Source organism: Guyanagaster necrorhizus, assembly GCF_019112545.1.
Source record: "Guyanagaster necrorhizus MCA 3950 unplaced genomic scaffold BT62scaffold_17, whole genome shotgun sequence".
In the NCBI taxonomy this organism is placed as follows: domain Eukaryota; kingdom Fungi; phylum Basidiomycota; class Agaricomycetes; order Agaricales; family Physalacriaceae; genus Guyanagaster; species Guyanagaster necrorhizus.
Window position 1 is genome coordinate 1,050,332 of NW_025064896.1, and position 26,002 is coordinate 1,076,333.

General features: G+C 47.1%; 13 protein-coding genes across 13 annotated transcripts; 7 read left to right on the top strand and 6 right to left on the bottom strand.

Moving 5' to 3' along the window:
- Positions 1-224: 224 nt before the first annotated feature.
- On the top strand, positions 225-1,573 carry BT62DRAFT_951914 (uncharacterized protein; the record flags this gene model as incomplete). Its single annotated transcript, XM_043188209.1, has 3 exons — positions 225-738; positions 795-1,345; positions 1,403-1,573. 3 exons carry the CDS (start codon positions 225-227, stop codon positions 1,415-1,417), a joined length of 1,080 nt encoding a protein of 359 aa, XP_043038356.1. The 3' UTR covers positions 1,418-1,573.
- Positions 1,574-2,895: 1,322 nt separating this feature from the next.
- Positions 2,896-3,662, bottom strand: BT62DRAFT_230991 (uncharacterized protein). Its single transcript, XM_043180152.1, has 2 exons — positions 3,369-3,662; positions 2,896-3,316 (listed from the first exon to the last, which is right to left on the bottom strand). The coding sequence occupies exons 1-2, from the start codon at positions 3,564-3,566 to the stop codon at positions 3,101-3,103; spliced, it is 414 nt and encodes a 137-aa protein (XP_043038357.1). The 5' UTR covers positions 3,567-3,662; the 3' UTR covers positions 2,896-3,100.
- Positions 3,663-3,793: 131 nt separating this feature from the next.
- Positions 3,794-5,249, bottom strand: BT62DRAFT_231016 (uncharacterized protein). The gene is made up of 6 exons (XM_043180153.1): positions 4,896-5,249; positions 4,674-4,783; positions 4,304-4,617; positions 4,182-4,251; positions 4,061-4,124; positions 3,794-3,990 (listed from the first exon to the last, which is right to left on the bottom strand). Exons 1-6 carry the CDS (start codon positions 4,921-4,923, stop codon positions 3,950-3,952), a joined length of 627 nt encoding a protein of 208 aa, XP_043038358.1. The 5' UTR covers positions 4,924-5,249; the 3' UTR covers positions 3,794-3,949.
- Positions 5,250-5,333: 84 nt separating this feature from the next.
- On the top strand, positions 5,334-6,234 carry BT62DRAFT_1077608 (uncharacterized protein; the record flags this gene model as incomplete). The annotated part of the gene is made up of 4 exons (XM_043179321.1): positions 5,334-5,406; positions 5,454-5,497; positions 6,002-6,105; positions 6,163-6,234. Coding segments are annotated over 4 exons (291 nt in total), but the record flags the coding sequence as incomplete, so codon positions are not given.
- A 1,306-nt stretch (positions 6,235-7,540) lies between these two features.
- BT62DRAFT_933903 (uncharacterized protein) lies at positions 7,541-8,018 on the top strand (the record flags this gene model as incomplete). The annotated part of the gene is given in 2 exon segments (XM_043186633.1): positions 7,541-7,728; positions 7,731-8,018. The coding sequence occupies 1 exon segment, from the start codon at positions 7,731-7,733 to the stop codon at positions 8,016-8,018; it is 288 nt and encodes a 95-aa protein (XP_043038360.1). The 5' UTR covers positions 7,541-7,728.
- Positions 8,019-9,229: 1,211 nt separating this feature from the next.
- On the top strand, positions 9,230-10,286 carry BT62DRAFT_231709 (uncharacterized protein). Its single transcript, XM_043180156.1, has 7 exons — positions 9,230-9,257; positions 9,316-9,516; positions 9,573-9,625; positions 9,679-9,765; positions 9,818-9,876; positions 9,968-10,150; positions 10,268-10,286. The coding sequence occupies exons 2-6, from the start codon at positions 9,427-9,429 to the stop codon at positions 10,012-10,014; spliced, it is 336 nt and encodes a 111-aa protein (XP_043038361.1). The 5' UTR covers positions 9,230-9,257; positions 9,316-9,426; the 3' UTR covers positions 10,015-10,150; positions 10,268-10,286.
- A 542-nt stretch (positions 10,287-10,828) lies between these two features.
- On the top strand, positions 10,829-11,933 carry BT62DRAFT_1028892 (uncharacterized protein; the record flags this gene model as incomplete). Its single annotated transcript, XM_043178312.1, has 5 exons — positions 10,829-10,914; positions 10,972-11,062; positions 11,113-11,218; positions 11,267-11,376; positions 11,424-11,933. 5 exons carry the CDS (start codon positions 10,829-10,831, stop codon positions 11,688-11,690), a joined length of 660 nt encoding a protein of 219 aa, XP_043038362.1. The 3' UTR covers positions 11,691-11,933.
- Positions 11,756-12,575, bottom strand: BT62DRAFT_231505 (uncharacterized protein). The gene is made up of 7 exons (XM_043180154.1): positions 12,419-12,575; positions 12,344-12,365; positions 12,226-12,283; positions 12,138-12,162; positions 11,987-12,079; positions 11,853-11,933; positions 11,756-11,789 (listed from the first exon to the last, which is right to left on the bottom strand). Exons 1-6 carry the CDS (start codon positions 12,460-12,462, stop codon positions 11,885-11,887), a joined length of 291 nt encoding a protein of 96 aa, XP_043038363.1. The 5' UTR covers positions 12,463-12,575; the 3' UTR covers positions 11,756-11,789; positions 11,853-11,884.
- A 90-nt stretch (positions 12,576-12,665) lies between these two features.
- Positions 12,666-14,148, bottom strand: BT62DRAFT_933907 (uncharacterized protein). The gene is made up of 10 exons (XM_043186634.1): positions 13,635-14,148; positions 13,478-13,576; positions 13,420-13,426; positions 13,252-13,364; positions 13,182-13,194; positions 13,108-13,125; positions 13,033-13,058; positions 12,904-12,983; positions 12,756-12,852; positions 12,666-12,705 (listed from the first exon to the last, which is right to left on the bottom strand). The coding sequence occupies exons 1-8, from the start codon at positions 13,724-13,726 to the stop codon at positions 12,974-12,976; spliced, it is 378 nt and encodes a 125-aa protein (XP_043038364.1). The 5' UTR covers positions 13,727-14,148; the 3' UTR covers positions 12,666-12,705; positions 12,756-12,852; positions 12,904-12,973.
- A 588-nt stretch (positions 14,149-14,736) lies between these two features.
- On the top strand, positions 14,737-15,615 carry BT62DRAFT_231619 (uncharacterized protein). The gene is made up of 4 exons (XM_043180155.1): positions 14,737-14,752; positions 14,813-15,076; positions 15,125-15,234; positions 15,290-15,615. The coding sequence occupies exons 2-4, from the start codon at positions 14,932-14,934 to the stop codon at positions 15,422-15,424; spliced, it is 390 nt and encodes a 129-aa protein (XP_043038365.1). The 5' UTR covers positions 14,737-14,752; positions 14,813-14,931; the 3' UTR covers positions 15,425-15,615.
- On the bottom strand, positions 15,586-17,047 carry BT62DRAFT_933912 (NAD(P)-binding protein). Its single transcript, XM_043186635.1, has 8 exons — positions 17,020-17,047; positions 16,783-16,963; positions 16,717-16,732; positions 16,600-16,662; positions 16,453-16,543; positions 16,292-16,397; positions 16,132-16,241; positions 15,586-16,073 (listed from the first exon to the last, which is right to left on the bottom strand). The coding sequence occupies exons 1-8, from the start codon at positions 17,029-17,031 to the stop codon at positions 15,807-15,809; spliced, it is 846 nt and encodes a 281-aa protein (XP_043038366.1). The 5' UTR covers positions 17,032-17,047; the 3' UTR covers positions 15,586-15,806.
- A 651-nt stretch (positions 17,048-17,698) lies between these two features.
- Positions 17,699-19,974, top strand: BT62DRAFT_933915 (uncharacterized protein). The gene is made up of 5 exons (XM_043186636.1): positions 17,699-17,861; positions 17,964-18,068; positions 18,127-18,343; positions 18,400-18,489; positions 18,539-19,974. The coding sequence occupies exons 1-5, from the start codon at positions 17,763-17,765 to the stop codon at positions 19,693-19,695; spliced, it is 1,668 nt and encodes a 555-aa protein (XP_043038367.1). The 5' UTR covers positions 17,699-17,762; the 3' UTR covers positions 19,696-19,974.
- A 299-nt stretch (positions 19,975-20,273) lies between these two features.
- BT62DRAFT_1077614 (ABC transporter) lies at positions 20,274-25,787 on the bottom strand (the record flags this gene model as incomplete). Its single annotated transcript, XM_043179322.1, has 25 exons — positions 20,274-20,393; positions 20,441-20,502; positions 20,559-20,642; positions 20,697-20,766; positions 20,832-21,034; positions 21,096-21,250; positions 21,304-21,352; positions 21,405-21,613; positions 21,681-21,820; positions 21,880-22,037; positions 22,093-22,099; positions 22,157-22,314; positions 22,367-22,396; positions 22,443-22,527; positions 22,584-22,688; positions 22,743-22,770; positions 22,830-23,344; positions 23,394-23,477; positions 23,527-23,664; positions 23,712-24,151; positions 24,205-24,386; positions 24,438-24,718; positions 24,777-25,097; positions 25,148-25,637; positions 25,705-25,787. The coding sequence occupies 25 exons, from the start codon at positions 25,785-25,787 to the stop codon at positions 20,274-20,276; spliced, it is 4,197 nt and encodes a 1,398-aa protein (XP_043038368.1).
- Positions 25,788-26,002: the final 215 nt, after the last annotated feature.

A 26,002-nucleotide genomic window follows, 5' to 3' on the forward strand; every position in this document is an offset into this window, starting at 1 on the left:
TTAGGAGAGATCATTGACTCAGGGATCCAAGTTTTTGCATATAGTGTGATTCTGTACCAATACCAATATACAGGTGGCTTGCCTTTTCTTGGTCTAATGCCACAATCCTATGCAAGGCCAAGTAACCGGTGGTTTACCGTCGGCCGGCCGAGTTACCGGTGTCTACCGATGGAGGCTGAGCAGGTAACGCACAGCCAACCACCATTTCTCTTCCATCTACTTCCATGCCTTTGTTAAAGCGCAATAACAACAAGCCACTCATCCCGCCTCTTGAGTCTGAAAGACAGTCAGGCAAATCGTCGCCCTCTTCACTATCAAGCTATCGCTCTAATGCTACCACCTACGTCCAAAGTAGAGACGGTGATCTGTACGAGAAAAGTATCCGCAGCAATGGCGACCATACACCTCCAGAGGATGACTATCGAGACAAATACAGTCGCAGTAACGGCGTTGGAGACATTTACTCTCGCGGTGACGCCCAACTAGACCAAGATCGCAATGAGTTATTTGCAGGCTATAATCCAGCAAAGTCAGGAGGATCTAGCCGTTTCTTCGATGGAGCAGAGAATAGGGATGTCCCTCCAGGAGAAGAGAACGATGAAGATATCGAAGGCATCAAGCAGCAGACAAGGTTTGTGAAGCAGGAGAGTGTCAATTCTTCGCGGAATGCCCTGCGCCTGGCACGGGAAGCAGAAGATGTTGCCAGAGGTACTCTAGGAAAGCTTGGTGATCAGTCAGGTCTGTTCTATCCTTGACTTTTTATTCTTGCCATACCAAGTACCATCTGTTTACAGAGAAACTCGCAAACACCGAGATGCATCTTGACGTTGCCAAGGGACACTCTGGCCGAGCCAGTGACAAAACAGATGAACTGAAAAAACTCAATCGTTCCATCTTCCGCCCAGCGATTACCTGGAACAAGGACGCTAAGCGTGCAGCCGAGGCAGCCAAGGTGCAAGCTCGTTACGAAGAGGAACGTCTGGAACGCGAGAAGGCGATGAGGGACATCCGGGACAGCCAGAATCGTCTCGGTCGAGCACAGACGTACGGTCGGGCCAACGACGATGAGGAGGAGCTTATCGGGGGTGGCCGATTCAAGACTGCACCTCAGCTGAACGAGCGTAAAGCCCAGTACTCGCGGTACCAGTTCGAGGCCACTGCATCTGACGATGAGCTGGAGAATGAACTCGATGATAACTTAGATGAGATTGGAGGTGCGACGAAGAGGTTGAAGGCCCTTGGCATGGCTATGGGCCAAGAGTTGGATTCGCAGAATATCCGGACTGAGAATATCAGTGGAAAGACGCAAGGACTGGATGAGAAGCTGTACAATGTTACCCATCGAGTAAGCGTTCTCCCAATGACACTGGCATTGATATGGTATTCATTGTTTGGTGTCTAGCAAAAGAAATTCTGAATTCTCGTTTCATTTTACCAAGATATGGATACCCTTTATATGGACGTTTCAAAATCGGTTGAGGACAGAGGCATCTATGTAGAAATATACCAATACTATATCCTGTTCAAGTTTCTCACTCTACCAATGATGGGATTGTCAGTGACATTCCTTGTCCTACTATTTGTCTAGGCCAGACAGCACGCCACCTCTTCCTCGTTTGGCGAAAGAAAGATTCTCCTTCCACCGAGAGTCTACCATCTCAACAGCTAAAATCATCCAGCTCACGGAGTCAGTAGTCATCGTGGATGTGTATGTTGTCGAGGATGGCCGTCGACTAATGAACGGAATTTGCAAGTGAACGACATTCCTTGTGCGCAGTTTTGATGCAGCACAGACAACGACTCCAAACGCGCCACCTCTTCCACATTAGGTATACCATTTTCAGTGAATAGACAAAGATAGATGTGCTGTAAACTGTTTTCCACCAACGTCCAGCGTGATTCCACCATCTCGACAAACGTCTTCGGCGGGAAATCCAGCTCACCACTCAGATGAAGTGTGTGTAGATGCGGCGCGACGCAGCTTTCCTTGCTGGCGTTTAGATCGTCGAGGATCTGGCCTGTGATCGTCCCGGGGCCGATGTCTAAGAGACGCAAGTCTTCTAGGGTAAGTGTGATGCGTAGGATATGGAGGAGGTCGTCGGGGAGTACACCCCCGTGCGTAAAGTGTAATGTTGTGAGGGGAGACTGAGAACACTCGAGAAGCTGTCGCAAAGAAGTAAATACGGCTTCTCCTTCCCTCTCTGGGTGTCCGACTAGACAAACAGTCTTGATCGAAGAGATAACTGGAAGGATCAGTCCATCGAAGAACTGCTTCATTGCATTTCTAGTTGTGTGATCCTTCGAAGACGACGATGGTAGAATTAGTGAATGCAGTCGACGACATAAGACAGGATAGGTTCCAGAGCGGTGTTGGGCAAGCCATACATCTGTATTGCCCACTTCAAGCTCGGCAACACGTTTCCAAATTTGTCGCAACTGCAAAGAAATCCAAAAGATCAGAAGGGAACGGTCCCCGACCAGCCGGGGTACCGTTATTTACATGCTTGCTTTTGAATTGCCGGTGACTCAACGGCGCTGTAGCCCGTTGGCAAATCGTGATTTAGGCAATTGCATTTTTCGCAGTGAGCCCAAGACATCTAAAGGATAGTCAGACTACGGCTGTAGAGAAACTAGAAATTGGTACCTTGTTTGCCGCAGTACGGTCGTTTAAGCTGGAGCCTGGTAAACCAGCGATGATGGTGGTAGCAAGAAATGAACAACAGATGACTTGAAATTTACGCGTCTAATCACACGGTACGCGAGGGCCAGAGGGGCCTAGTCTGCGGAGTCACTACTAGCCTAGCCTAGCGAGCCGGCATTATAGGTACTCATGGTGCTTGTAACTGTAATATTACTTGCTAGTATGCATTTGCTTCATGCGTCGTCCACCCCTCTCTCATCAAGTAATAGACATGTATTGGTCGTGTGTATACGACTAACTATAATGATAGTAGCGACCTTCAACCTACAGGAAACATCGGACCCGCCGAAAGATTGCGATTGAATGTACGCGTATAGCGTCGACCCATAGCATTGATGCCCGCCTCTCATGCGTGAACAAATGGTAGCGAAATACCGTCGCGCACAACGACGTAGGTTCCTATGCTCTTCGTCCTGAATGTCCCGTTAAGATAGTCAGATAGTCCCAATGGTCCCAAGGATTCACATCCCGGAATGTGAACTCGCGCAAGTCATGATGCATTCTCGCCGCACGCATCGCGGCCTTTGTGAAATCGCCTTCATTCACTTTTCGAGGCCTAGTGAGCACGAACGAATGCAGCCGAGGTGCGACACAGAGGGAACCAAGGAAGTCGGTCTGAGTAGAGAAGTAAGAACAGCTGCCAATGAAACACGGCTTGAGGACGCACGAGTAGCACCGACGAAGCACAAGAGACATCTAAGTGCTGCAGCTCCCGACAAGTGTGGAAGAGACGGTAGAAAAAATTCGGCCGTTCTTTGTTCCCGTCCAAAAAGTTGGGGCAGATGGATAGACAAGTGATTGAAGCTAGGATGGGAATGTCGTTTAACTTGACCGTAGGACTGAGCCAATCCTTATTGTTACGCATTATTGATGAATCCCACGGACTAATCAGCGAAAAGGCAGCGTACCGTTAACACGACCTTTCTCAGGGAACATTCAAAGGGTACGTTCTTCAACTGAAGTAGCTCGCCTCTATATGAGTGCCATTTAGGAAGTTTCGAAAGAGCTATCAGCGATTAGTGTGAAAATGACATGAACCCCAAAGCGGCGACGTTCTCTAGTGTGGGATGATTCTCTAGAAAATCTGTCATCAGAGCGGCGCTCTCCTGAATAGGACCATTGACCGGGAATACGTTTCCTGCTGCAAAGCTTCGGAGCTGATCCCAGCGGCCTGTTATCATAGGTCGGACTTCCCAGAGTTGAGAAAGATGACAGGTGCCATCGATGTGTAGGGCCTGTAGTCGGGGACTATGAATAAGGAGCATGTTCCACATTCGAACAAGGAGCTTCTGTTGTGCAGTGTAACCTAGCATGTTAGTCGGGCGTTTCGCTGATGAATGATTAAAACCAATAACTCACTTGTCCAGCGCTGTATCTGCTGGGTAAAAAGAGAGAATCCCTTGAGATCCTTGAAGTTAAACATCTGAGAGTCCGTGAACACGATTGTCCCACTATAGCGGTACGAAGAGAGAAAACATACATCGCTATTTGGATTCACAACCTGGGTTCTTGGACTGACACTCGAGCCTAGAGTTCGAAGATGCGGACAGCTACGGAAAGAGTGAGTATATAATTAATAATAACGTTTAGATAGATTTATGCCCGAGTCGTAACACCGTCCACAATGAATCTCTATGACTCTCCATTCCGTCCCATAGAAAGGAGGTTAGACCACACAGCTGTCCTTTAGATATGATTTCTTCGACTACAGACGACACCCAGTCCTCATCCACCTCTCTTTCGGAGAACTGTGCCCATCCCGATGCGCGACTGGGTCTTAGAATGAGTTCCCGGATCCACAGAATGATATCGGGACGTTGAGAGAACAGCTTCAAGGACGTTCGGCAGGACTCGGTAGAATTCAGGTCTACTGAGGAGAACAGAATGGGTTTGAGCAAGTTATATGTGGCATAATTCTGTGAGAGGGTGTTAGCTTCCGTATGATTGAATACCGAACGATGATCCAGCGTACCGCCAAACACATTTGGAGGACGATATAAGGAGATGCATGCCTTGCAACTTCAAAAATCACATCATCAGGTATCTCGCTGGCGAATTTCAGAGAGCCGGAAAGACCGTTTCCTGTCAGAATGGAACTGATCAGCGAACACGACGAGATCGTGTAACGAGGACGACTTGCTAACAGCTGGATCTACGTCCAGATCATAACGTGAGAAGAGGTTCAGGGACAAACCCATGATCAAACGAGCTTTGATCCACATCCCCCACCGGGCCACGAACAAAACTGAAGGAGATATCGTTTCCTTGACAAATAGTCGTCTATTGAGAACTTTTAGTGGTGCCCTTCAAGCTTGGCGGCCTCATTAAGACACTGGTATGCTGAAACAGAGACCGGTTATATGCCAGGAAATGGGTCGAGCCATTGCTCTAGGAAAAGTGTAGCCAAGGGGCGGAAATTTTTGAACGTTAACGTTGCAGGTGAGTGAGGTAGCGCAGAGCATCAGAAGACACCGATTAAACAGCTCTCGACAGTGCGTCTTCGCTAAGCCTGACATCAAAATACGGTCTTTCGACTATTTTATGAAACTGGTACATCATTAATGCTCCGTTACATTCCCATCGGTTGACTCCAGCTCAGCCTTCATCTCCGCTACAATAATTACATTTTCCAATGGCCCTTTCGCCAGCCCCTGATCGTGAGTATTCCTTTGTTCCTGATCGAATGTCGACTTCCTACTTGTTATGTGTTTTGTGAACTTGATCCACTCTCGATCGTTCACCTTTCCCGCAGTTGCAAAACTTCTTATTGGGACCGCTTCCACCGCTCCGTGGCAGGTAAGGGAAACTTGTTGAAGAGACACTGATTCTGGAATATCTACCATCACTGGGTCCAATTCAACTTACCAGCTGTGCAACATACCCAAGAATCTCACAATTCGTATGGGCTATGTACAATGCGCCGGGTTCCAGTGATAAACCCGTTATGAATGGTTGTGCGGAAGGTTTCGATACCGAAACTCCGTAGCCTTTACAATTTGGGTACTTGCCTCATGACCACGCTTTCTTTGGTTTGCTGAGGATACCTGTGTTCCTGTGTCTGGCCGTCCATCAATAAGCCGCTATTGTCGTTTGTCTCCAACTTTTGGCATCGTTTTCCCAGTCTCAACAGCCAAATCATGTAGGGACATGCTGCATAATTTCTGTCCGAAGTTGTTCGTGAATTCACATCGACAAATGCTACCATATGCGCTCAGAAGGTCCTCGACCGAGGCTTGCCCTCAAGTTCCCACATTCTGGATCCTCCCACGCAAGATGCTCATCTGACTACAACGTTCATAGCAGTGGATAGGTCCCCTCGGTATGTACATATCTCTGACCGTCTACCCCATATATGGAATAACAATTCTACTTCAGATCGTCGAGATCGTTGTATCGGACCAAAGGTAAGTGGTACAACAAATTTATCACTATCATCATTGTTTGACTAGCGCATTATACAGTCTTGGTCTTAGGTGTCTTCCTCCGGATGACATCGAGCACCAGCTGTGGGCTTTCCATTACTTGCAGTTATCGTTCAAGACTCAGAGCACCATCAGATCGCTGGTTGCATAGGTTCCACGTGCTTTACGTGAGTTAGTACCTCCGTCACTTGGTTCGACGGTGTTCCTTATCATACAGACACGGAATTTCGACGCAACGTCATCAACCCGCACCTGCATGCGTACGTTTTTTTTATGTTTCTGTGAGTTCGTCAGTGTGAGCGCTAATAATCACCACATATTTTCAGGTAGGTGAAGCCCTGAAAATCAAATACCACAGGCCGAAGATTTGAAGTAGCGTACTTGGCATGTATAGACAAGGAAATGTCACTGAATACTGCTTTGAGTCAATTTCGACATATATACTGAAGTGATTTCTATAATGGTAAGAAATGAATGTGTGTGAACTAAGATTGTGCCGCTATGAAAAGTGTCCGTGCGGCCGGTGGGCCGATCTTTTCCTTGCCTGCCCTAAAGTTGACATCGATCTACTGCCGCGGACCTTTTTCTTGCTCTTCAGCAACCACAAACGTGGAACTCCCTCGGTGCGCCCTTCTCGTTCGTTTCAATCTACTTGGCGAAAGCTGAACATCTCTCAGATCGGGGTCACCCTTGGTCGTTGTAGCGAGCCAGCGTTTCACGGTAAGTATCTATTCTCTCATCTGTTCCTTTATCCAACCCTTTGGTAGCTAGTTAGCACCGGTTACAGCTAATGAGGCTGTCGCCGTAATAGGAACACTCTCGGCGTGCGCCTCCTCATTTTGTATCCCTTTCTTTACTAAGTAGTAACAAGGTTTAATCGCGACCGCAGTGTTTAACGGTCATTCGTCGTCCAAAATTTGGAATACGATGGCTATAACTCGCTTCGGTATGTTTCATTTTTTCCGTTCTGTAGCACATACCTGACTGGGTTTCAGAGAAAGGCAATGGTTTGCCTCCTCGATTGCGTGTTGTGTGATTAAAAATCAAATAACCCAGGCCACCATTATAAGCAGCACTTAGCCTTTGTCAATTGAATGTATCTTGCTTGCCTATCTGATCAGAGTCCATGTAAACTTAGTCAAAAGGAATTGTGGGTGTGATGTCCTACGATGCCGTATAGCTGTATTTGTACATTTACAATGGATGATACAATGTACACGGTATGGTACCTATGCAGTACTCTCTGAAAGCAAATAAAAGTGCAAGCACAAGGATTGAAAGTATGGATTGGCATGGCCTCCCCTCCATGTCAATGAGCGAATGACAAGATTCAAAATATACACCAAATGTAAACCGCCAAATAGCCCGAAACCCAGAATGAAAATGCAAACGGAACAATTAATCAATGTGGTATACCCTCCACTTCAATGCTCTCAATAATCTCTGTCAACCTCCGCATGCCTGCAGTCTCATTGAGCGCGACATTGCTCAAGGTTCCCGGCAGAGCCCTTGTTGCTGAAATCTGCCTCGGACTAATAGCACCAGTAGATGGAACATCAGGGGCCTTCCTCGCCTCAATGAAGAAATGAAACGCCGCGCCTTCCTAAATGCACCTCTTTGAGTACCGGATCGGTATCTTTGAACTATTGCGCATGCCTACCGAGACCAGTTCCGCCAATACTTCCAGACCTCCTTATCCCGCGGCCAGTACGACGACAACCACTGTTTTTCATCACACAATTGTCAGAAATTTGAGCATGGCCCTCTCAGCTACACAAAGCTTTGAGCAAGAGATTCAGCGGGGCGACAAGCTGTGTGCTCTTGATCGAGCGAAAACGACATTCTCTTTCAGAACGTCTCTCATGAATTACGAACGTCCGTTGGTTTTTAGCTGAGTGTCATATGCCGTTAATCTGTCGTGTCATAGTCCTCTCACTCTCATTCGCGGGCCATGTGATGATGCTCTGAAGGCTGTCAACAGAACTCGATTCAAGCTAATATACCACGCTAGCGGACGATTACTTCGGCTAGTCAATTCGCTCATGCTCTTCTCAAGCGCCGAGGCAAGGAGATTGCATGTAATTCGTTCTATTTACGCTGTCAAACAGAATCGCTGAATATTTCTCTTAGGCGCACTTTTGTCCGGTCAGGTTAGGTCCAGCAACAGCCGATATGACTTCTCTGTTTCGGTCTGCTATTGAAAAAGTAGGGATCGGTGCGTATCTTAGTTTCTTTGGAACACACTGGCTGATTTCCCATCAGATTATAACATCAACAGTGCTGATGAGCGATGGATACGGGCTATGGCATCCTGGAAGATGAGTTGGATAAAATCCTTTTGCGATTTCATCGCGTAGAGTCTTCGGATGGAAGAGCTATTGAAGGTGAGAACAAACAAAAATAATATGTATACCATGTCATTTCATGCTCTTGGATCAGGAACTGGAATCGGCCTTGCCCTGACCACTGAGCTGGTCAAGATTCATCAAGGCACGATCACCGTCCAGAGCATAAAGGGTCATGGCAGCGTTTTTACTGTAAGAATACCGCTCGGATGTGGCCATCAACGGGAGAAAGATGTCGACCACTTTGATATGGCACTCGCTGGAACTAGCTCATATACAGCCGGTATTGTCGAAGAATCGGCAGCTTGGTTGGGTGAAGACTCAGATACGTCGTCGCAGTTGAGTCATGCCTCTTCAATGGATGTCACTATGGCGCCCGAACGGTTCACTGTTCTATTGGCGGAGGACAATGCCGTAGGATATTTCGGAATATTGTCATTGGCTTTTGTAGGATGCTTGATCTTACATAAATCGATTCTCCTGAACGCTGTTCAAGATGTTGTCGATGTCTCTGATGGTCAGGCTGCACTTGATTACATTCATACGCAGGAGCGGCCAGATCTCATAGTGACTGACATCATGAGTTAGTTTGTTTTATCTGCTGCTTCATCGCCATCATTCTCACTGCCTGGCCAGTGCCACGGGTGACCGGAACTGAATTGCTTCAGAAATTAGCAGAGGACCCAGATCCCGATATTCAGGCTATCCCTGTCATAGTCCTCAGCGCTCGTACTGGGTCTGAGGATCGATCCGATAGTGTATTTAGGCGCTGTGGATTTCCTACTGAAAGTTAGTTGAACAGTCTTTGTTATGCGAACCTCAATAACTGAAGTATAACTCTGTGTAGCCGTTCACCTCGTCCGAGTTGCTTAACCGTGTTAGAACCCGACTCCATGCGCTGAAACAGAGGCACGGACTCGAGAAACAGGTGCGAGATCGGACCTTTGAGCTTAAGGTGATGCAGCAGCGCTACCAGCGCATGAGTGAACTATCCCCTGTGGCCATCTTCGAAACAGAAGATGTGGATCATGGTTTGATTACTTATGCTGTGAGATTGGCTTCTCACTGCGAACTCCCACCATCATGCTCACTGTTTCTTGACAGAACGAGCGATTTTTTACACTCACTTGTTTGCCTCGCAAATGCATCATAGGCCGGTTCGTTATTGATTTACTCAAGCCGTAGCATCTTTCTGAAATAAATGCACTAGATTGGCGCCGGAACTTCAAGAGGCGGCTACCAGGGCTTGTCTCGATGCTCCCATCATTAATGGAGAACCGATCCTGTTTGATGCTGTGTAAGACTCTTTAACTTTATTTTTTTTCTTCAATTCTAAATCTTTCCCCTAGATTTGAAAACGGGAAGGACGCCTTTGTTGAGGTCATAGCGCTCAGTGTTGGACGGCTATGTATGCGTATCGCTTTTGAATCGGCCTCTAGCTAACCCATGCGGTCCGATTCGTAAATGCCCGGAATATTTTCCCGCTTCATACATTCAAGTTGCCTCTTTCCTTTGCAATTTACAAGCGTCCAGCGTAACCCTTTAGGCCATCTACTCAGGAAAGGCGCCTAACAACTCCGCTGCCTCAGGCCTCATGATGCATCTGACTGCTCTGTAAAGCATTCCTTGCACACTCGTCTCCCAACTTCATATAGTGTGACTTCCGTCAATATTGGTTGAAGGTAGGAAGGTGAAGACGTGCTTGGAAAGACTCCAGTTGCATCATTCATAAGGCTTGATTCGGAATCGCAGGTGACGCTCTTCGGTGATCTCGGACACTCAGGAGCGTCCTATAATAGATTCGCCCCTTGTCCTCGACTACTTAGCTATTTAGACTTCATGGGCGTCGCTCCATCGACAACTTTCAATCCTGTGGAGGACCTTCCCAGCCTAGCTGGGAAAGTGGTGATAGTAACTGGCTCCAGGTACCCTTAATGTCCTTGAAACATGGCTTGAACTCACTCGCACTCTCACAGCAGAGGCATAGGCTTCGCTACTCTCCAGCACTTTTCTAGAATGGGTGCAAAGGCATTTCATTTTTGAATATACGTAAATTCTTTGAGTATTCTGACATGTCATTTTAGGTCTATATGGCCGTACGCGATGAAGGTAGAGCGAAAGAAGCTATGGAACGACTGGAAAAAGATGGTCGCGAACCTGGTCTCGGAGAAGTCATTTGGCATGAACTTGATCTTAAAGTTCCTCGTTCTGCTAAGGAGTCGGCGGAGCGTTTCATCGCTAGGGAAAACAGACTTGATATCTTGGGTTTGTTCATTATCCAACCATAATTTATGCAGCTGATATACGTGTTCAGTTAACAACGCGGGACTGTTCGTGATCATTGTGATCTCTTAGTTTAAATGTTGATCATCGTTTCCTTCAGGATAGCGGGTCTTGGAAATGTTCAAATGAACTCAGATGGCATTGGAGAGAGCATGGCGATCAAGTTTGCTGTTTTCTTCATCTCCTTCACTTCCAATTATATTCTTATCCCACATTTCAGCTACTTGGGACCCTACGTGTTTACGAGAACGTTACTTCCACTCCTTGAGTCCACAGCATCGCTGGCCAGCACGGATGTGCGAATAGTCAATGTAATTTATCTTCTTCCCACTGTTCGATTGTTGATATCCTCGCTATATAGGTTGGATCGGACGGTCACAGCCGTGTAAAATACTTAGATTATGGTTCCAAGGAGGCATGGAATCATCCGTTCAGATGGTCTTTGCTCCCAAGCATGGAGCGTTACAGTGAGTACTTCACTCTTTACATCACTTTACAAGATTAATTCTTGTCAGAATACTCAAAACTCGCCGTACATTTGTGGACGAATGACTTAGCACGGCGTCTTTCCGAAGAACAATCCAAAGTAATGGTACTGATCACGCATCCAGGTGCTATACTAAGTGTTCGTCCCTCCTTCCATTGTTTTGACAACGGCTCATGAATTTATAGGACGGTGCTATCCGCGCACTGAATTCCCTTCCTTTCCCTCCCTTTTGGATCTGGTTGCTAGGTTTTTTTTTACATCCTCAGACTAGGGGAGCGTACACGTCTGTCTTCGCAGCTTGCATGCCGCGCGACAACCCCAACATATCTCACGGTGCCTATATATTCCCTCCGAATGTGGCAGTGGCGCAAGCACCGGCTGCTTTGGATGAGAGTAGGCAACGTCAGCTATCCAAGTTTACAGAGGAATTGTTGCGGAGTATTGGAGTATAACAAATAAACTCGGACGGGAAATGTCGCGAGGAAATTATCTAAATCACCCAACTTCAGGTTATGTAACGATTTTAGGGGATTCTACCCAAAGACGGTCACCTTGTGAGATAAATAATGACGATAACTAGTTAGGTGCAGAATCCAGAATGAAACATGTCATACTTTGGATGCTGAACTATTGGCGACAACAGCGATCAACGACAGCTCAAACTGCTCCCCGGCGGTCGATGTGGCATCAGTAATCTGAGCGAATTGTCAATTCGATGCAAAATATTGAGATGGTACTCGGCGCATACACTTGGACCAGAAAAATCTGGAATGGAGGATAGCCTTGGCTGTGAGTGGTAATCCACCTTCTCTCGAATCGAAGGAATTCTCGGGAGTTGAGACTAGGACAACAAGGATGTTGTAAGATCCACTTGAATCATGAATGAAGAACAGATTAACATTACTAGAAACGAGATGAGATATGCTAGAAGAGCGAAGCTTTTCATTAATCACTGGGAAGGCGGCCTGTTCAACAGATGAACTGTACATTTAGAAAAAATGAATGAGATTCCTCCGTATATCGTTGCATCAGGGAGTACCAGGTACTATGGAAGATTCGTCAAGTGAGGACTTGAACCGACGCAGTAGAGTTGTCTCAGAGTCACTAGTGATCCCAGTGAAAGAAACCTGTTGTAGCTGTCAGTAATAGAGTCATAAAGATCGGGCGGAAAAAAGCTGACGTTGTGATGAGATTTGTGTTGACGGTAAATAATATGAGGTCCATAGTGATGACATGGTTACTCCTGCTTCCGTGATATAAGAGGATCAAAGCAAAAGCCAACTACGCACCCTTTCATTCCTGATCGGGAACGGTAAAGATTCAGAGCTTCAAAATGGTCATATAAGATCATCATCGCCCATATAACTATGGAGAGAAAAAGCGCTTGTTATGAATGGGTGTGCCCTACGGTAAAGTCATGTGTATTGGCAGTTAAAAAGCGGTGCCTGTAGTTAAAGATAGATAGAGCTGCAAGGTATTATTAGTACTGTTGAGCCGACCTGAATGTAAAGGCGCACCGATGTTGAGGCTATTCAAATTGAAACGTGAAGCCCATAAGCCTGAGGAAACGGCAGCCTCGTCCCACTGACCAAAGTTAAGGAACGCCAACGAGACCTATGACCAGTGTTAAGGAGGTCACAAGATGCGTACAACAGAAGTGCTCACCGCAATAACGATATAAGCAATTCGCATATGTAGATGCGGGGGAAGAGGCGCTGAAAGTCCATATACGCCATCAGAAAAACCTTTGAACCAATGTCATTTTGACCCCCGTCCAATAGGATGTTTCCTTACAGCTGTACTAGAAGAATGGTGCTAATCTGGTTCATTAAACACTATCAAAAAGGCAGGAAAAGAATGGTAACTTACTCCAACAATTCCTTTGTCCTGTCAAATGCTTCGCGTTCAAGCCACAATAGTACAAAAAAACTATTTGGACTCACGTATATAACCGGCCTGATCATCTATCGATGAGAGCCACAAATGAGTGTAGGAAAGTCATGGCACACTCACGCTTCACTGCTAGTCGATCCTCCTGTTGGAAGCGCAACCGGATTGGCATAGTCAGTAATCAGAAAGTGATACATCCCTGCTAACATCAGGAACTGGTGTGCTGTATCTAGTCCCTATATATGAATACGATGAGAGTGTACTCGAAAAGACAGGAATTGAAGAATTCACACTACAGCTGATATAAGTCCTACTACTCAGGTTGCTAGTCCAGAGTCGTTCAACTTACAAAAGAATGAAGACAAGCAACTTCATCGGCCAGCTGTCAAATCGAGTTCGGTTGGAAGTGACGTATAAAAATGTCTGGATGCAAATGGCCCCGTACAGACTTGGTCAAATCGCATTAGAGCCCATGTGACAGTTTGAGAAAAAGAAAGAGTACGCACGCTGTAGCGAGACTAGACCCGATATAGAGAGCCCCCAAGGTATTGTCGAAAGCTGGAAGGGTAGTAGATTGCCCGGTCTGCGCTGTCGACATGATTTTGGAAGTCAATATACAAAGTACTACTGGGAAGAATGCAAAAAGGGTCCTTCACTCGAATAGCTTATAACTTTTCTTCAATATACCATAGCTTGAAACAGATGACTAACGTCAAGCGAGATCAACGCGCAACCAAGCCGGAGCCTGAGAGAAATTAGAATGAGCACCTACCACTGTATAAGTACTCTTTTGTCAAGATACCAGTGCCATTATTGCATCACTACCCAAGCAGTAAATTCTGCCACAGTATTGGGTCCCGGCTGACGTTCATGTTCATTGAATGGTAGGAAGCTTGCCGTACCATGTCACGGCGGTACGTAGCCTGAGATCCAGGAGCGGTGCCAATTGCCGTCAGCTATGAATAGGCATCCGACACGACTCAGGTCACTGCTCCGTGGCTGCATTTTCTTGGGAAAAATCGAGGAAAATCAGCCGAGGCCGGTTGTATTTTCGTGCCTTGGAATAGTGATGCAGTGAATACGGGATTTGGTAATCAGTTCCTACCATGCGCTTCATCATCCATCTCTAGTACAATTGCTCTCAAGTCTCATGGGCGCAGCTCCTTGTGATTGTAACTGGCTCTAGGGTAGGTTACGTTTTCTGCCAGAACAGGTTTGCCAGTTTACAACACTTGTCAAGGATGGGAGCAAAGGTATTTTGACACATCTTTTCCTAGGGCGCGTGTATGAATGGCTTGGGCTCTTGTCGTGGCTGTTCAAGGTGTATATGGCGGTACCGGACGAAGGCATGACCAGGGAAGCTCTAGAGAGAGTAGAACAGGAAGGACGCGCCCCTGGTCTTGGAAACTCATTTGGCATGAGCTGGACCTGAGACCAGACTTGATATTCTAAGTTTGTATGCATACACTTCTTTCATCATTGCGCCGAATAGTTAACAACGCAGCTCAGTAAGTCCATGATCACGACTTTTCCCAATATCGCATATATTTAATCTTTCTAGGATAACCGACCTTGGAAACCCTCAGATGAACGTTGACGGAATTCAGTATAATATGACGATCAAGTACGTTTCTCAGGATGTTTTTCGCAGAGTGATATTGACTTCGGTGGTTCTTTTGCATAGCTATCTGGGTCCTTTTGTGTTCACGACGATGCTTCTTCCTCTTCTTGAATCGACAGCCTCTCTCGACGGGGCCGACGCACGGATATACGGATAGTTAATGTGAACTTGCTGAAGGGCAAATGCTGACTGACCTGCCGCTCAACGCAAATGTTTTGCAGGTCGGATCGGACGGTCATAAAGATGTCCGATACCTGGACTATAGCTCCAAAAATGCGTGGAACCATAAATTCAGATGGTCTCTACTTCCCACCATGTCCCGCTATAGTGGGTCTGATTTTTCTACTATGCCGTTAATCGCTCACTTGTTGGCAGAATATTCAAAGCTCGCAGTCCATCTATGGACAAACGATTTGGTACTGCGACTTTCCACAGAAAAATCCAAAGTAATGGTATTGATTGCCCATCCCGGTGCTATCCTGAGCGTGCGTCTATCTCAACCATACTGAGTAACGAGCCTTTAACTTTGTGTGTGTTTAGGACAGCGCCATTCGGTCATTGAAGACTGCCGTATCCACCTTTTTGGATATGGCTGTTCGGTCTGAGAATGCATTCTCAGACTCGTGGAGCCTATACGTCCGTCTTTGCAGCGTGCACACCGCGAGACAACCCTGAGATATCGCACAGGGCTTATATATTTCCTCCAAATGTCGCAGTCGTGCAAGCGCCTGCAGCCTTAGACGAAAGCAAGCCGCGATAACTAAAAGACTTTACAGAAGCATTATTACAAAGTGTCGGTGTGTAGTAAGTAGCTTGTACCTGGACCCCCAAGTGTACATGAGCCTCTTTCTTATAAGTACCGACAGCCAGTTACATCTATCATTCTAATTTCCCTTATGTATGAGTGGAATTAATCGAGGTCGGGATGGACATAGCGACTGTCATGGTCTTTATCGTACTATCTTAAATGAGGTAGCGATAGGAAGCAGTTGCAGGGGGGGGGGGAAGGCCGGGAAAATATATATCAATAGGAAAGGGTGCATGAGAGACATCATGACTACACCCCAATGCTCTGCAAGAACTCCTCAGTGAACTCGGCCAGTTGTCTTTGCCTAACCTCATCCAAAGCGGCCGGAGCTTGCGCTACTGCAACATTTGGGGGGTAGATATAGGCACCCTGGGATATTTCGGGATTATCGCGGGGTGCGCAAGCTGCAAAAACTGACGTATATGCTCCCAGAGTCTGAGGGTGCATTACTAACCCTGCCAACCAGATCCAAAGCGGAGGATAAGGGAGGCGGCTCAGAGAATGGATAACGCCATCCTTAGAAAAGTTGTAAGTCATCCGTTGTCTAGCAGGCAGGCGGGAAAGAAGAACGAACGCTTAGAATGGCCCCTGGCTGTGTGATCAGTACCATCACCTTGGATTGTTGCTCAGAAAGACGCCGGGCTAGGTCGTTCGTCCATAGGTGCATTGCAAGTTTCGAGTATTCTGCAAACACTTTACCTGGGTACAGATGACTTGAAAATGAAGCGCCTTACTATAACGCTCGAAATTTGGGATTAGATACCATTTAAATGGGTGGTTCCACGCGTCTTTGGAACCGTATTCCAGGTATTTCACAAAGCTATGGCCACTGGATCCAACCTATGTACTCGAGTGAACCAAGTCGCATAAATGGAAGGGAGTACGCATGGCTCACATTGATAATTCGCACGTCGGCCCCATCCAGCAAGGTTGTTGATTCGAGGAGCTGGAGAAGTGTTCTTGTAAATATATAAGGTCCTAAGTAGCTGAGAAATAGGATAAGTAGAGCAACCAAAGCTAACAAAGCGAACAAAGAGCAAACTTGACCGCCATACTCTCCAAAATTCCATCTGAATTCTCTTGAAGCTTTCCAAGGTCGGTAATCCTAGAGTAGATAGCCATCAGTGTTGTAATTGAAGTGAGAAGATGGCCCACGAACAGTGCAGCGTTGTTTACTGAGTAATGATATCAGCGATGCGACCAACGAATAAATTTGTGGACAAACCCAAGATGTCCAGTCTCTTTTCCCGAGCAACGAAGCGCTCTGCCGATTCCTTTGCAGAACGAGAATCTCTGAGGTCGAGTGCATGCCAGATGACTTGGCCAAGACCAGGATCGCGACCGCCTTTATCGAGTCGGTCGATGGCTTCTTTCGCTCTGGTCTCGTCTCGGGCAGCCATATACACCTGATAAGTCGCGTTAGGATGTCAAGTATTTTCAACTTTATGTGGTAAAAAATTGCCTTTGCGCCCATGCTCACAAAGTGCTGCAATATGGCAAAGCCGATTCCTCTACTGTGAGATTGTGAGCTTGTGAGCTTGGCTGAAAAGAGGGAAAGTAACCATACCTGGAGCCAGTTACTAATACCACTTTCCCAGCTAGGCTAGGAAGATCCTCCACAGGGTTGAAGTTTCTCGACGGGACGCCTCCCATTATACAGTCGAAGAGGATAGAACTTGAAGTGCAAGACTTGAAGACGTCATTATGAACCACTTTTGAGTAGCCGAGATGGCCGAGTTTTGTCACCACGATCGTCGGGACTCGGAGGTCGAGAAGGATGCCTACGCACAAGTTGAGATGCCGCAAAGACAACAAAGCGTTAGCGAGTAATGTGATTTCGTGTTTATCAGATTCTGAGCCATTGTGAGGATTGCTCGGGGGTTAGACATTCGATTTCTGTATCTTCACTGCCGTCCTCGTGGGAGCCGGCAACAGTTTTCGTTCGTCGCCCAACTCTGCTATCGCAAGCGGTGCGCTGAGTATTACATAATACCAGTGGCTATGAGAGGTCACAAGTAATGAAAGAAGCAAAGCAAAGGGCACAACGCCACCTCCGGCACAATAACAAATAAGGGAACAAGGTCAAGGCACTGGTTGGGCGCTGCCTTGTTTCCTTCTTCTCCTCTTCCCTTTGTTGCTACCTGTTCGCGTTCGTTTTACTATCCATACTGTTTCGCTTTTGTTCTAGCTTTCTCTTGTACCATCATGCCTCGGGTACGGAACGGTGAGACAGGCCCTGGGGCGCTTAAGCCTAAAGGAACGCGCGCAAAGTCAGGCTGTTATACTTGCAGGATCCGGCGCAAGGTAGGCGCTTTGCTTTGATATCATGGATTCAACTCAGTTCGTTCCCTTTCTGTCCATTATTTGCAATTTTTGACCGTATCCTGTGTATGTGGCGCAACCCAGAAATGCGATGAAGCTCGCGATCATAACGGCCATTGCAACACCTGCGTTCGTCTCAAGGTACAATGCCTTGGATTTGGAGACAAGCGACCGACATGGCTCACAAGGGTGCTTTATCCCTCCATTTTCGTTTTCGTTATTGTGGCGCTGACCGTCTAAATTACAGTCGAAATGTGATGAAATTCTATCAAAAATTAAGCATTTCATTGCCGGCGGCTCTGTTCTGCCTGGTCGCGATCCTTCGTACCTGATTTTGTGGGATGGTGACTTGGAGGTCGCCTCTTTTCCAAGCGACGTCGGCCCACCTCTCTGTGAAGACTTCCTTCTCGACAACTTTGGCCCAGTCGAGTTGGAAGGCTTACTAACCCCTTGGAGCCGAGGAAGTGAGCCGCTTCATTACTCCCAAGTACACGTATAATAATTGATCCATTTTATTCAGATCTCTTGTTACCCCAGTCCCCATCACCCTTTCATACCACCTCCCAATCGATAATACCCTTCGACTTGTATCCTACCGATTTCTTTACCCGTAAGTGCCACCTTTTCACTTTAGTTCTTGATCTGAAAATGAATTCTAGTTCTACCGTCCTTCAGCGTCATGGATGTCGAATCTAGGCTCTCCGATGCCCAGCTCGACAAACGCTATACCGACATAGTTGTTGCCATGCAGTACCAATTTTCCGACGAGGAGACGCGCTCTGAACTTCTGCGCTCCATTCAGAGTCCCGGACGGCATCAAGCTTCGACTCGCTTGCTGGCTTTCATTCATGAACGGCGCCACACATCTCCCTTGTCTATCGCTCTACAGGATGACTTTGCCCAATCACGTTATTCCGACCTCCAGAAAACTCTCAACGACCCCCATTCTTACGATGACGACCAAGCGATGGCTTCCCTGACCATGATTTCCACTCTCCTCTTCGATGGCGGAATGGGCGAATGGCAGCATTGGCTGAACATGGTGTCCAAACATGCACATATTCTGCTCAGCAAATATGCATCTCCCCAACATGCTCTCATGGCATGTAGCAAAAAGCAGGCTTTCCTCATCAAAGCGTCCATTTGGTTTGACGTTCTCGCATCTGTGACAACTCAGACAGAGCCTAGCTTCCTCCAGGTCACAAGGGAGCTGTTCTCCCCGTATGCGAGTGGCGTGTCAGAGATCAACGCTCCCGATGGCGACATGATGACCGTCATGGGATGCGAGAGCCGCGTTCTGTGGGCATTGGCAGAAGTATCCGCGCTTTCTGCTTGGAAACAGCAAGAAATCGATCAAGGCAGGCTGAGCATCATACGGCTAGTCCAGCGAGCTGAGCCCATCTTCCAATGCCTCAACGAACTGCTGAGCGCATATCACCATCACCCTGGTTCGCGAAACCTGTGTTCGGAGGTGTTCCGGATGGCCGCGAAGGTCTATTTGCTCTCCGTCGTAAATGGGGATTTCCCAGGTGCAGAAGATATGGAGAAGGCTGTGCAGGAGGCGGTACAACTGATGGCGAAGGCGGATAACGCGGTGGTGAGGAGCACGGTATTTGCGTTCTTCGTGTGCGGGTGTCTGACGAATGACGAGGAGCTGAGGGGGATTTTGTGTGACCAGCTAAGGAGGGAAGGGAGTGTCGGCAATTGTGCTGCGGTTCTGGAATTGTTGGAGCAGGTGTGTGCAGAGCTGAGCGGGAAGCAGGACCCGGTCCCTTGGAGGCGGGCTCTGGCGAACAAGAACTTACTGTTGGTATGAACTTGTTCCGTTTCTTGTCTTGGATGTCGCTGCATGTATAGCTTGAATCTGGTTTAGCTTTCGTGTCTTGTCGTTTGTTTTCTGTAGTGTAGTTTTCTTGCTTTGCTGTAGTCGTAGACGACCAGTTAGTTCCGTAACTAGTGTTACGTGTTCGCCTTATTAGATGATCCATAGTCATGACTCATTCCGCCGAGGCGTTCGCTCCCAAATCTGCTTATCGAGCGAAGTTACATGTGTCGCAGCCAACATAAACAAACCGGCTTTGCCGCCTGCTAAGAGTACTCATCCGTCACTATCTGGCTCCTCCAAAAAACCATCTTTTGAATACAAGTTGACGAAGGAACATCTTTAGACTCGAACAGAGGTTCATCACCGATTGACGAACAAGCAGAATGGTGCATTTCGTCAGAGTCTTTTCAAGCGCATATTTAGGAAGTTCTGCAAATGATGGTGAACTGAATGCAAGCATTACTTATTCGTATAACGTCGACGGTATGTGCATGTAATCACCGAGTACCAGCCGTGAATCCGCTGGATTATATTTCTACAGTCTAAATTCTAATCGAAAACTGTATTAATCAGTTAACTTTCTGGTTAGAAGCAAGCCTGATGTCATCTAGTGTGATCGATGACCGATCACACATTGCCCTGAAAATCCCACTGGTCATTTCGTATAATTTTGAGGGGGTGTCAAATTCCTGACGCTCTTGTGAGCCGACTAGATTAAACAGAACGAACAGCTTACAGCAATCTCTCCAGCATCAAGAACACATATACGATCGTATGAAATGATCGTGCGCAAGCGATCTAAGGATCACGAACGTTAGCTTGAAACCTTTCCGCTAGAAAACGAGCAGGCTCACGAGCTATGCATAGAATTGTGCGATCTTGAAATTCGCGGGTAATAGTGTCTTGTATATTTCTGTCAGTCTCATAGTCAACAGACGCTGTATGGCCGATGACATTAGCCTAGGAAAAACGCGATCAGAAAGACAACGCACCCGTAGCCTCGTCGAGTATGAGAATTTTGGAGTCCCTGACCAGGGCTCTCGCAAGTGACACCAACGATCGCTGATATGAGGGCAATCAGCTTTTCCGCTCCGTCATACCCGTGAACTTGGTTTTAATAGCTTTACCTGGCCAATTGATAGATTTACGCCCTCATCTTCAATGACAGTATCAAGACTGAATTTGTTAATTGGGGTAGACAAATCACTGTTCTCGTCTGTGACCGCCTTTGCCGGCGAGTCCACAAGGTACGATCGCTTCAACGCGTCCCATAGTTTCGCATCGTCATGTGTATTAAAAGGATCAAGGTTAGACCGGAGAGTTCCAGAGACTGTGAGGGCATTAGCGTTAGTAAGAGCATAAGTACACGTGTATGGGAAAACACGACGCACACAATAGTGCATCTTGAGGAATGATTGACAAGCTTTTCCGCAACTGCGTCAACCCAAGAGTGGATATGTCAACGCCGTCAATGCAAATCGATCCTGAGGACAGCTCGACCAGCCGATACAGGGCAGTCATGATAGAACTTTTGCCTGCTCCGGTCCTACAAGATGCAAATCAATTTAGCAGCAAGAACATACGGACACCTTTCCTTACCTTCCAACGATACCAATTTTTTCTCCAGCTTTGATGGTCATGGATATACCTAAGAACCGAAGATATATATTCGGAGAACGACATGAAGGATAAAAACTCACCCTTGAGGACGGCAGGAAGTCCAGGCCTGTAGCTCAGTACTACGTCCTTCAATTCTACACGGCCCACAGACGGCCAAGATTCAGGAACTTTGCTATCAGGTACCACATGCGGAGCCTCCTGCTCAATTTCAGTGGCATAATGTACTATTCGTTCCACCGAATTCATATCATTTTCGACTTCTGCGCTTTGCCGTACAAGCCATCCAAACCTGTCAAGAAGATTAATTTCGGGGTTTAATACCGAACAAAGCTTGTTCTATAACTTTAAGGACTTACGCTTGCTGAACATTCAAAATGTATGCGAGTGCAAGACCTGTTTGCGCCGGAGAAATGCTGAATCTCGTCCCGACGGTCAGCATCGCAACAGCAAAAGTTAGAAGACTGCCCAAGAGGTCTATGCGTATACCCAGCCAACGCTAAATGCAATAAGCAATAGGCGTCAATTAAACGTCACTCTAATAAAAGACCTCCAAACCTGGTTGGTGACAGTCAGCCAGTAAGCTCGATTTTCCACATCAATCCGTTCCTCGTTTTCCTTGACGAAGCGCTCAGACTCGCCATACGCACGGATTGTTGCCAGGCCTGAAAGTGACTCAGAAAAATGAGAGTATAGTGACGATCTCAGTACAGCATCTGTGTTGTAAACAATTAGTACATATTCGAAAGAAACAGACGTCAGAAAGAATACCAAGGCGCTATAGACAATGTATCATCAGCAGCTTTTTGTCAGATAGTGAATCATAGTCACGTACTTTCAACTCCCGGGCACTCGCTCGATAAAAGGCGGCCCCATACAAGTAGACGATGAGAACGACAAAGACAGCGATCAAGAACCACGGCAAGATAATCGCTATCAAAATGATGGCACCAATGACCGATGAAGCCGGCGCCGCAAACATTCGCATGGAATCTTGAAGAAGTACGTCAAAATCTAGGATTTCTCATGGGGTGAGGACGCTCACCTGCCAATATATTGTCAATCGTATCGATGTCTACACGATCTTCAGTTGTATCCAATGAGAGGAGAAATGAGCATACCTTTCGAAAATCGGTTCATGATCCGACCAAGTGGCGTAGTCTCGAAGAACGACATGGGCGCGTGCACAATACGGTCAACGGCTAGCTATAGGAACACCATAAGTCTCAATGGTTCCCATGAACCGCAGACCAATGACTTACACTATGCAAATTCTGACTTGCAAAATATGTCAATAAAGCAAACATGCTTCCCATAACGAAGAATGCAAAGGCTTGCGCGACGCCCAGCATTGCGTATATGCCCATCTACACCAACTGCGTCAGCCATCTTTCACTGCTTAAAATCACAGGTAAACTCACGTAGAACCCTTGTGGGCGAGCCCATTTACTAACAATTGGCACAAAATCAGCATATCTCGGACATTCAAAAGAAAGAACAAAACCCACTCTTCCTGCCAGTACACCAACCAATAAGACCCCATCACGATCGCAGTCTGGACAAAGACAATGGAGGCAAACAGGATGGGTAAAACGACACGCCCTCTGCCAGCATCCAAAAACCGCTTATACACGGACAAACTAATGGCCCCAGTATTCCGCTCCTCCTCTTGCATCAACCCTGGTCCTGGAGTAACCTTCGTCCGAAGATCACCTTCAGTCTCTGTCTCCTTCACGATGCTCTCAATAGCTTCCTCCTCCTCCTCTACCTCCTCCTCTTCCTTCTCCTCTTGACTCCCAAACTCTCTGTAGAATTTTGAAAACTCCCCGTCTTTCTGCATGAGCTCATCGTACGTGCCTTGCTCTGCTATACGTCCATCTGCAATGGTGAAGATGTAGTCCACCTGAGGAAGAAAGTGTAATGCGTGAGTAACTAATATACGCGTCTTTCCAGGTGCAGCGTTCCGTAGGACGTTCTGGAATACCATCTTTCCTACATGAGCATCGAGAGCGGACAGAGGATCCTGTTAAATCATCAGATCTATATCCTCACTGACATATAAGTCGATTTACATCAAAGATCTGGATCTCTGTGTCGCAGTAGATGGCACGACAGATATTCAGACGTTGTTTCTGACCCCCTGATAAAGAGATGCCCTGGATTTTGTCAGCATTACCGATTCTGGGACTAATTAATAGCACTAACCTTTTCACCAACTTCAGTCATGTCACCGTTAGGTAGCATGTCAAGATCACGCTCTAAACAGGAGTTCTGAACAGCCTGCCAATATTTGTCTTCCTTGAAGGGACGACCAAAGCAAATATTGTCCCGAATCGTCGCGTTCTACACCTCATTGAATATAAGAATGAAGAGAAAAATGAGGGACTCACTTGGATCCATGCACTCTGAGGGCAGTATCCAACACTCCCGCCGAACTTGATCGTGCCTTTATCCCCATTTATATTCGGAACCCGCCTCATCTCACCAACCATACCCTGAAGCAAAGAGGTCTTTCCGGCACCTACGGTGCCAACAATAGCAACAAGCTGTCCGCGGGCTATACTAAGAGAGACGTCCTTCAGCTCGAAAACCGCACCCGCCGATGATGGGTCAACTTCGGGCTTTCCCTTCTTCTTGTCCTTCTTCCCCTTCTTTCCCTCGGCTGATTCTGGAGGTGGCGCATCCCAAGTGAAGGAAATATTCTTGACCTCAACGGCAACATGAAGATCGTCTTCACGATCAAATGTCTCCTCGAGTGTTTCTGCTTCAAAGATGCCATAAAGACGCTGAATAGCATTCTCGGCATCGGCAATGGCGGAAAGAGATGCGGCTGTGAACATAGTTTAAGCACATAAGGTAAACAAATGATCGAAAGCCACTTACGGAAGAACATTAGAGGCAAACGGAGAAGCTGGAAGAGGGTGAGAGAAGGAAAGACGACAGATACTTCAAGCTGGTGTCCAGTAGCGGAGTACGTAAGAAAGGCCACCACTGACGATAATGCAGGCATAGATAGAGCCACGGCAATGTTGGCAGCCTTCACGAGGAGTATCGAGCGGACGAAGCTTCCCATAACATCAAAATATAGTAGTCTTATGAGGTGAGAAAGTACTCACGACATCTCCTTTTGTCGAAACTCCTTTATTCTCTTCGCCAACGGAATTTCCCATGCAAAAAACTTGACCACCTTCATGCCTCCAAGCAATTCCTGGAGAAGTTTGGCACGCTTATCGGTCCATCTCATGCCACTCTCCCGGAACGCAAACATGTTCTTCATAACCTTTGTCTGAATCGGTGCCGCGACCACGAAAAACGCAAAACCGACCAGAGCACTAGGGCCCAGGTTCAGCAGAAGAAGTACGAGACATATGGCCAGTTGAATCGGTGCGGTCCAAGCCTGTGACAAAAACAAGTAAACGAACAGTCCATACACATGTTTCAAGCCAAACCCGCACCATATGGAAAAAGCCTGCACAAAAATCGATTCGTGATACGTCCGTTGAGATATGGTTCATTATCAGACCATTCGGGAGCTTCGATCGTGCGCGAGAGCTTAGTCGAAGAGAACGAACATAAATCGCGCTGATTAGACCACCACGTATGAGAACTCCTGTAGACGTAGATCGGTAAAAGAAGTGGTGTGTGCATAGTGACGAAACGATTAGCAGTCCCAGCAAACCAAAAGTCAAGCCAATGCCTTTCCCGATTGGTGGGATGGAGGCATAGTCACCCGTCTGATGAGCGGTATAAGAATCTTTTGCGAAATTGATGATGGCCTGCGGAAGTGAGGGATCAAAAGGATTGGCACGATGAGGAGGCGATTTACCTTGAGGAGAAGGGGGCTCGTAAACTGAGCTGTGTCTCCGAGCACCTTCAAGATACCGGCAGACCAGAACCACCATTTTATGCTGTCGTTTATAGCAAGGACCAGACTGGGCTTGCGCTGACCATCAGTTTCTCTCCATTTTCTCTCCCGCTCGGTGCGGTTGCCTCGAAGGGTCCACCACAACGCTTTCATGCCGGGCTTGATCTCACCGTTCAGCAGCCGACGGTTGTATGCCTCCGCGGCCGAACACCTTTTTTCAAAGGACGCGGTGATCCGGTCACCGATGAATGCTGCTCCGCGGCTGTCTTGCAGCTTGTAGAGATCCGGAGCCTCCAGTGGACGTGCATAGCCGAGAGTGAGCAGGGCAGTAATCCAGCCAAAGGTGAGGATATCGAACCAGTTCGCTTGGACCTCGGGCAGAAGTTCAGCTTCTTGGATGGATGCTTTTGGCGGATGTGCAGACACTGAAAGAAATGGTATGCGCTGCCATCTAAGAATTCAAGGATAAGAGTGATATTGATATTGATATTGAATAATTCAACCAGCAGTTGCCTTACCGTGCTCGGCGGGGATGGCCGTTCTGTTCTGTAAAAGTTTTTTCGGACTTGGTCTCGCTATCAACCGACGCCTTTTCAGACATGGCTGCTGTGGAAGAAGCGAAAATGCGTACTCTCGCAGCCCACGATTTTCAACTTTTCTGTGACTTATTATTTAAGTTGGGCGCATTAACTTCCGTGTTCCCGCAATCACGCTTAAACAATGACATTGTCTTTCGGAATAGGAACTCCGAAGGTTGAGTGAAAGAACGAAGCAAGGCGAGCACGAGCGTATCGGAACCTCCGCGGGTGCCATAAT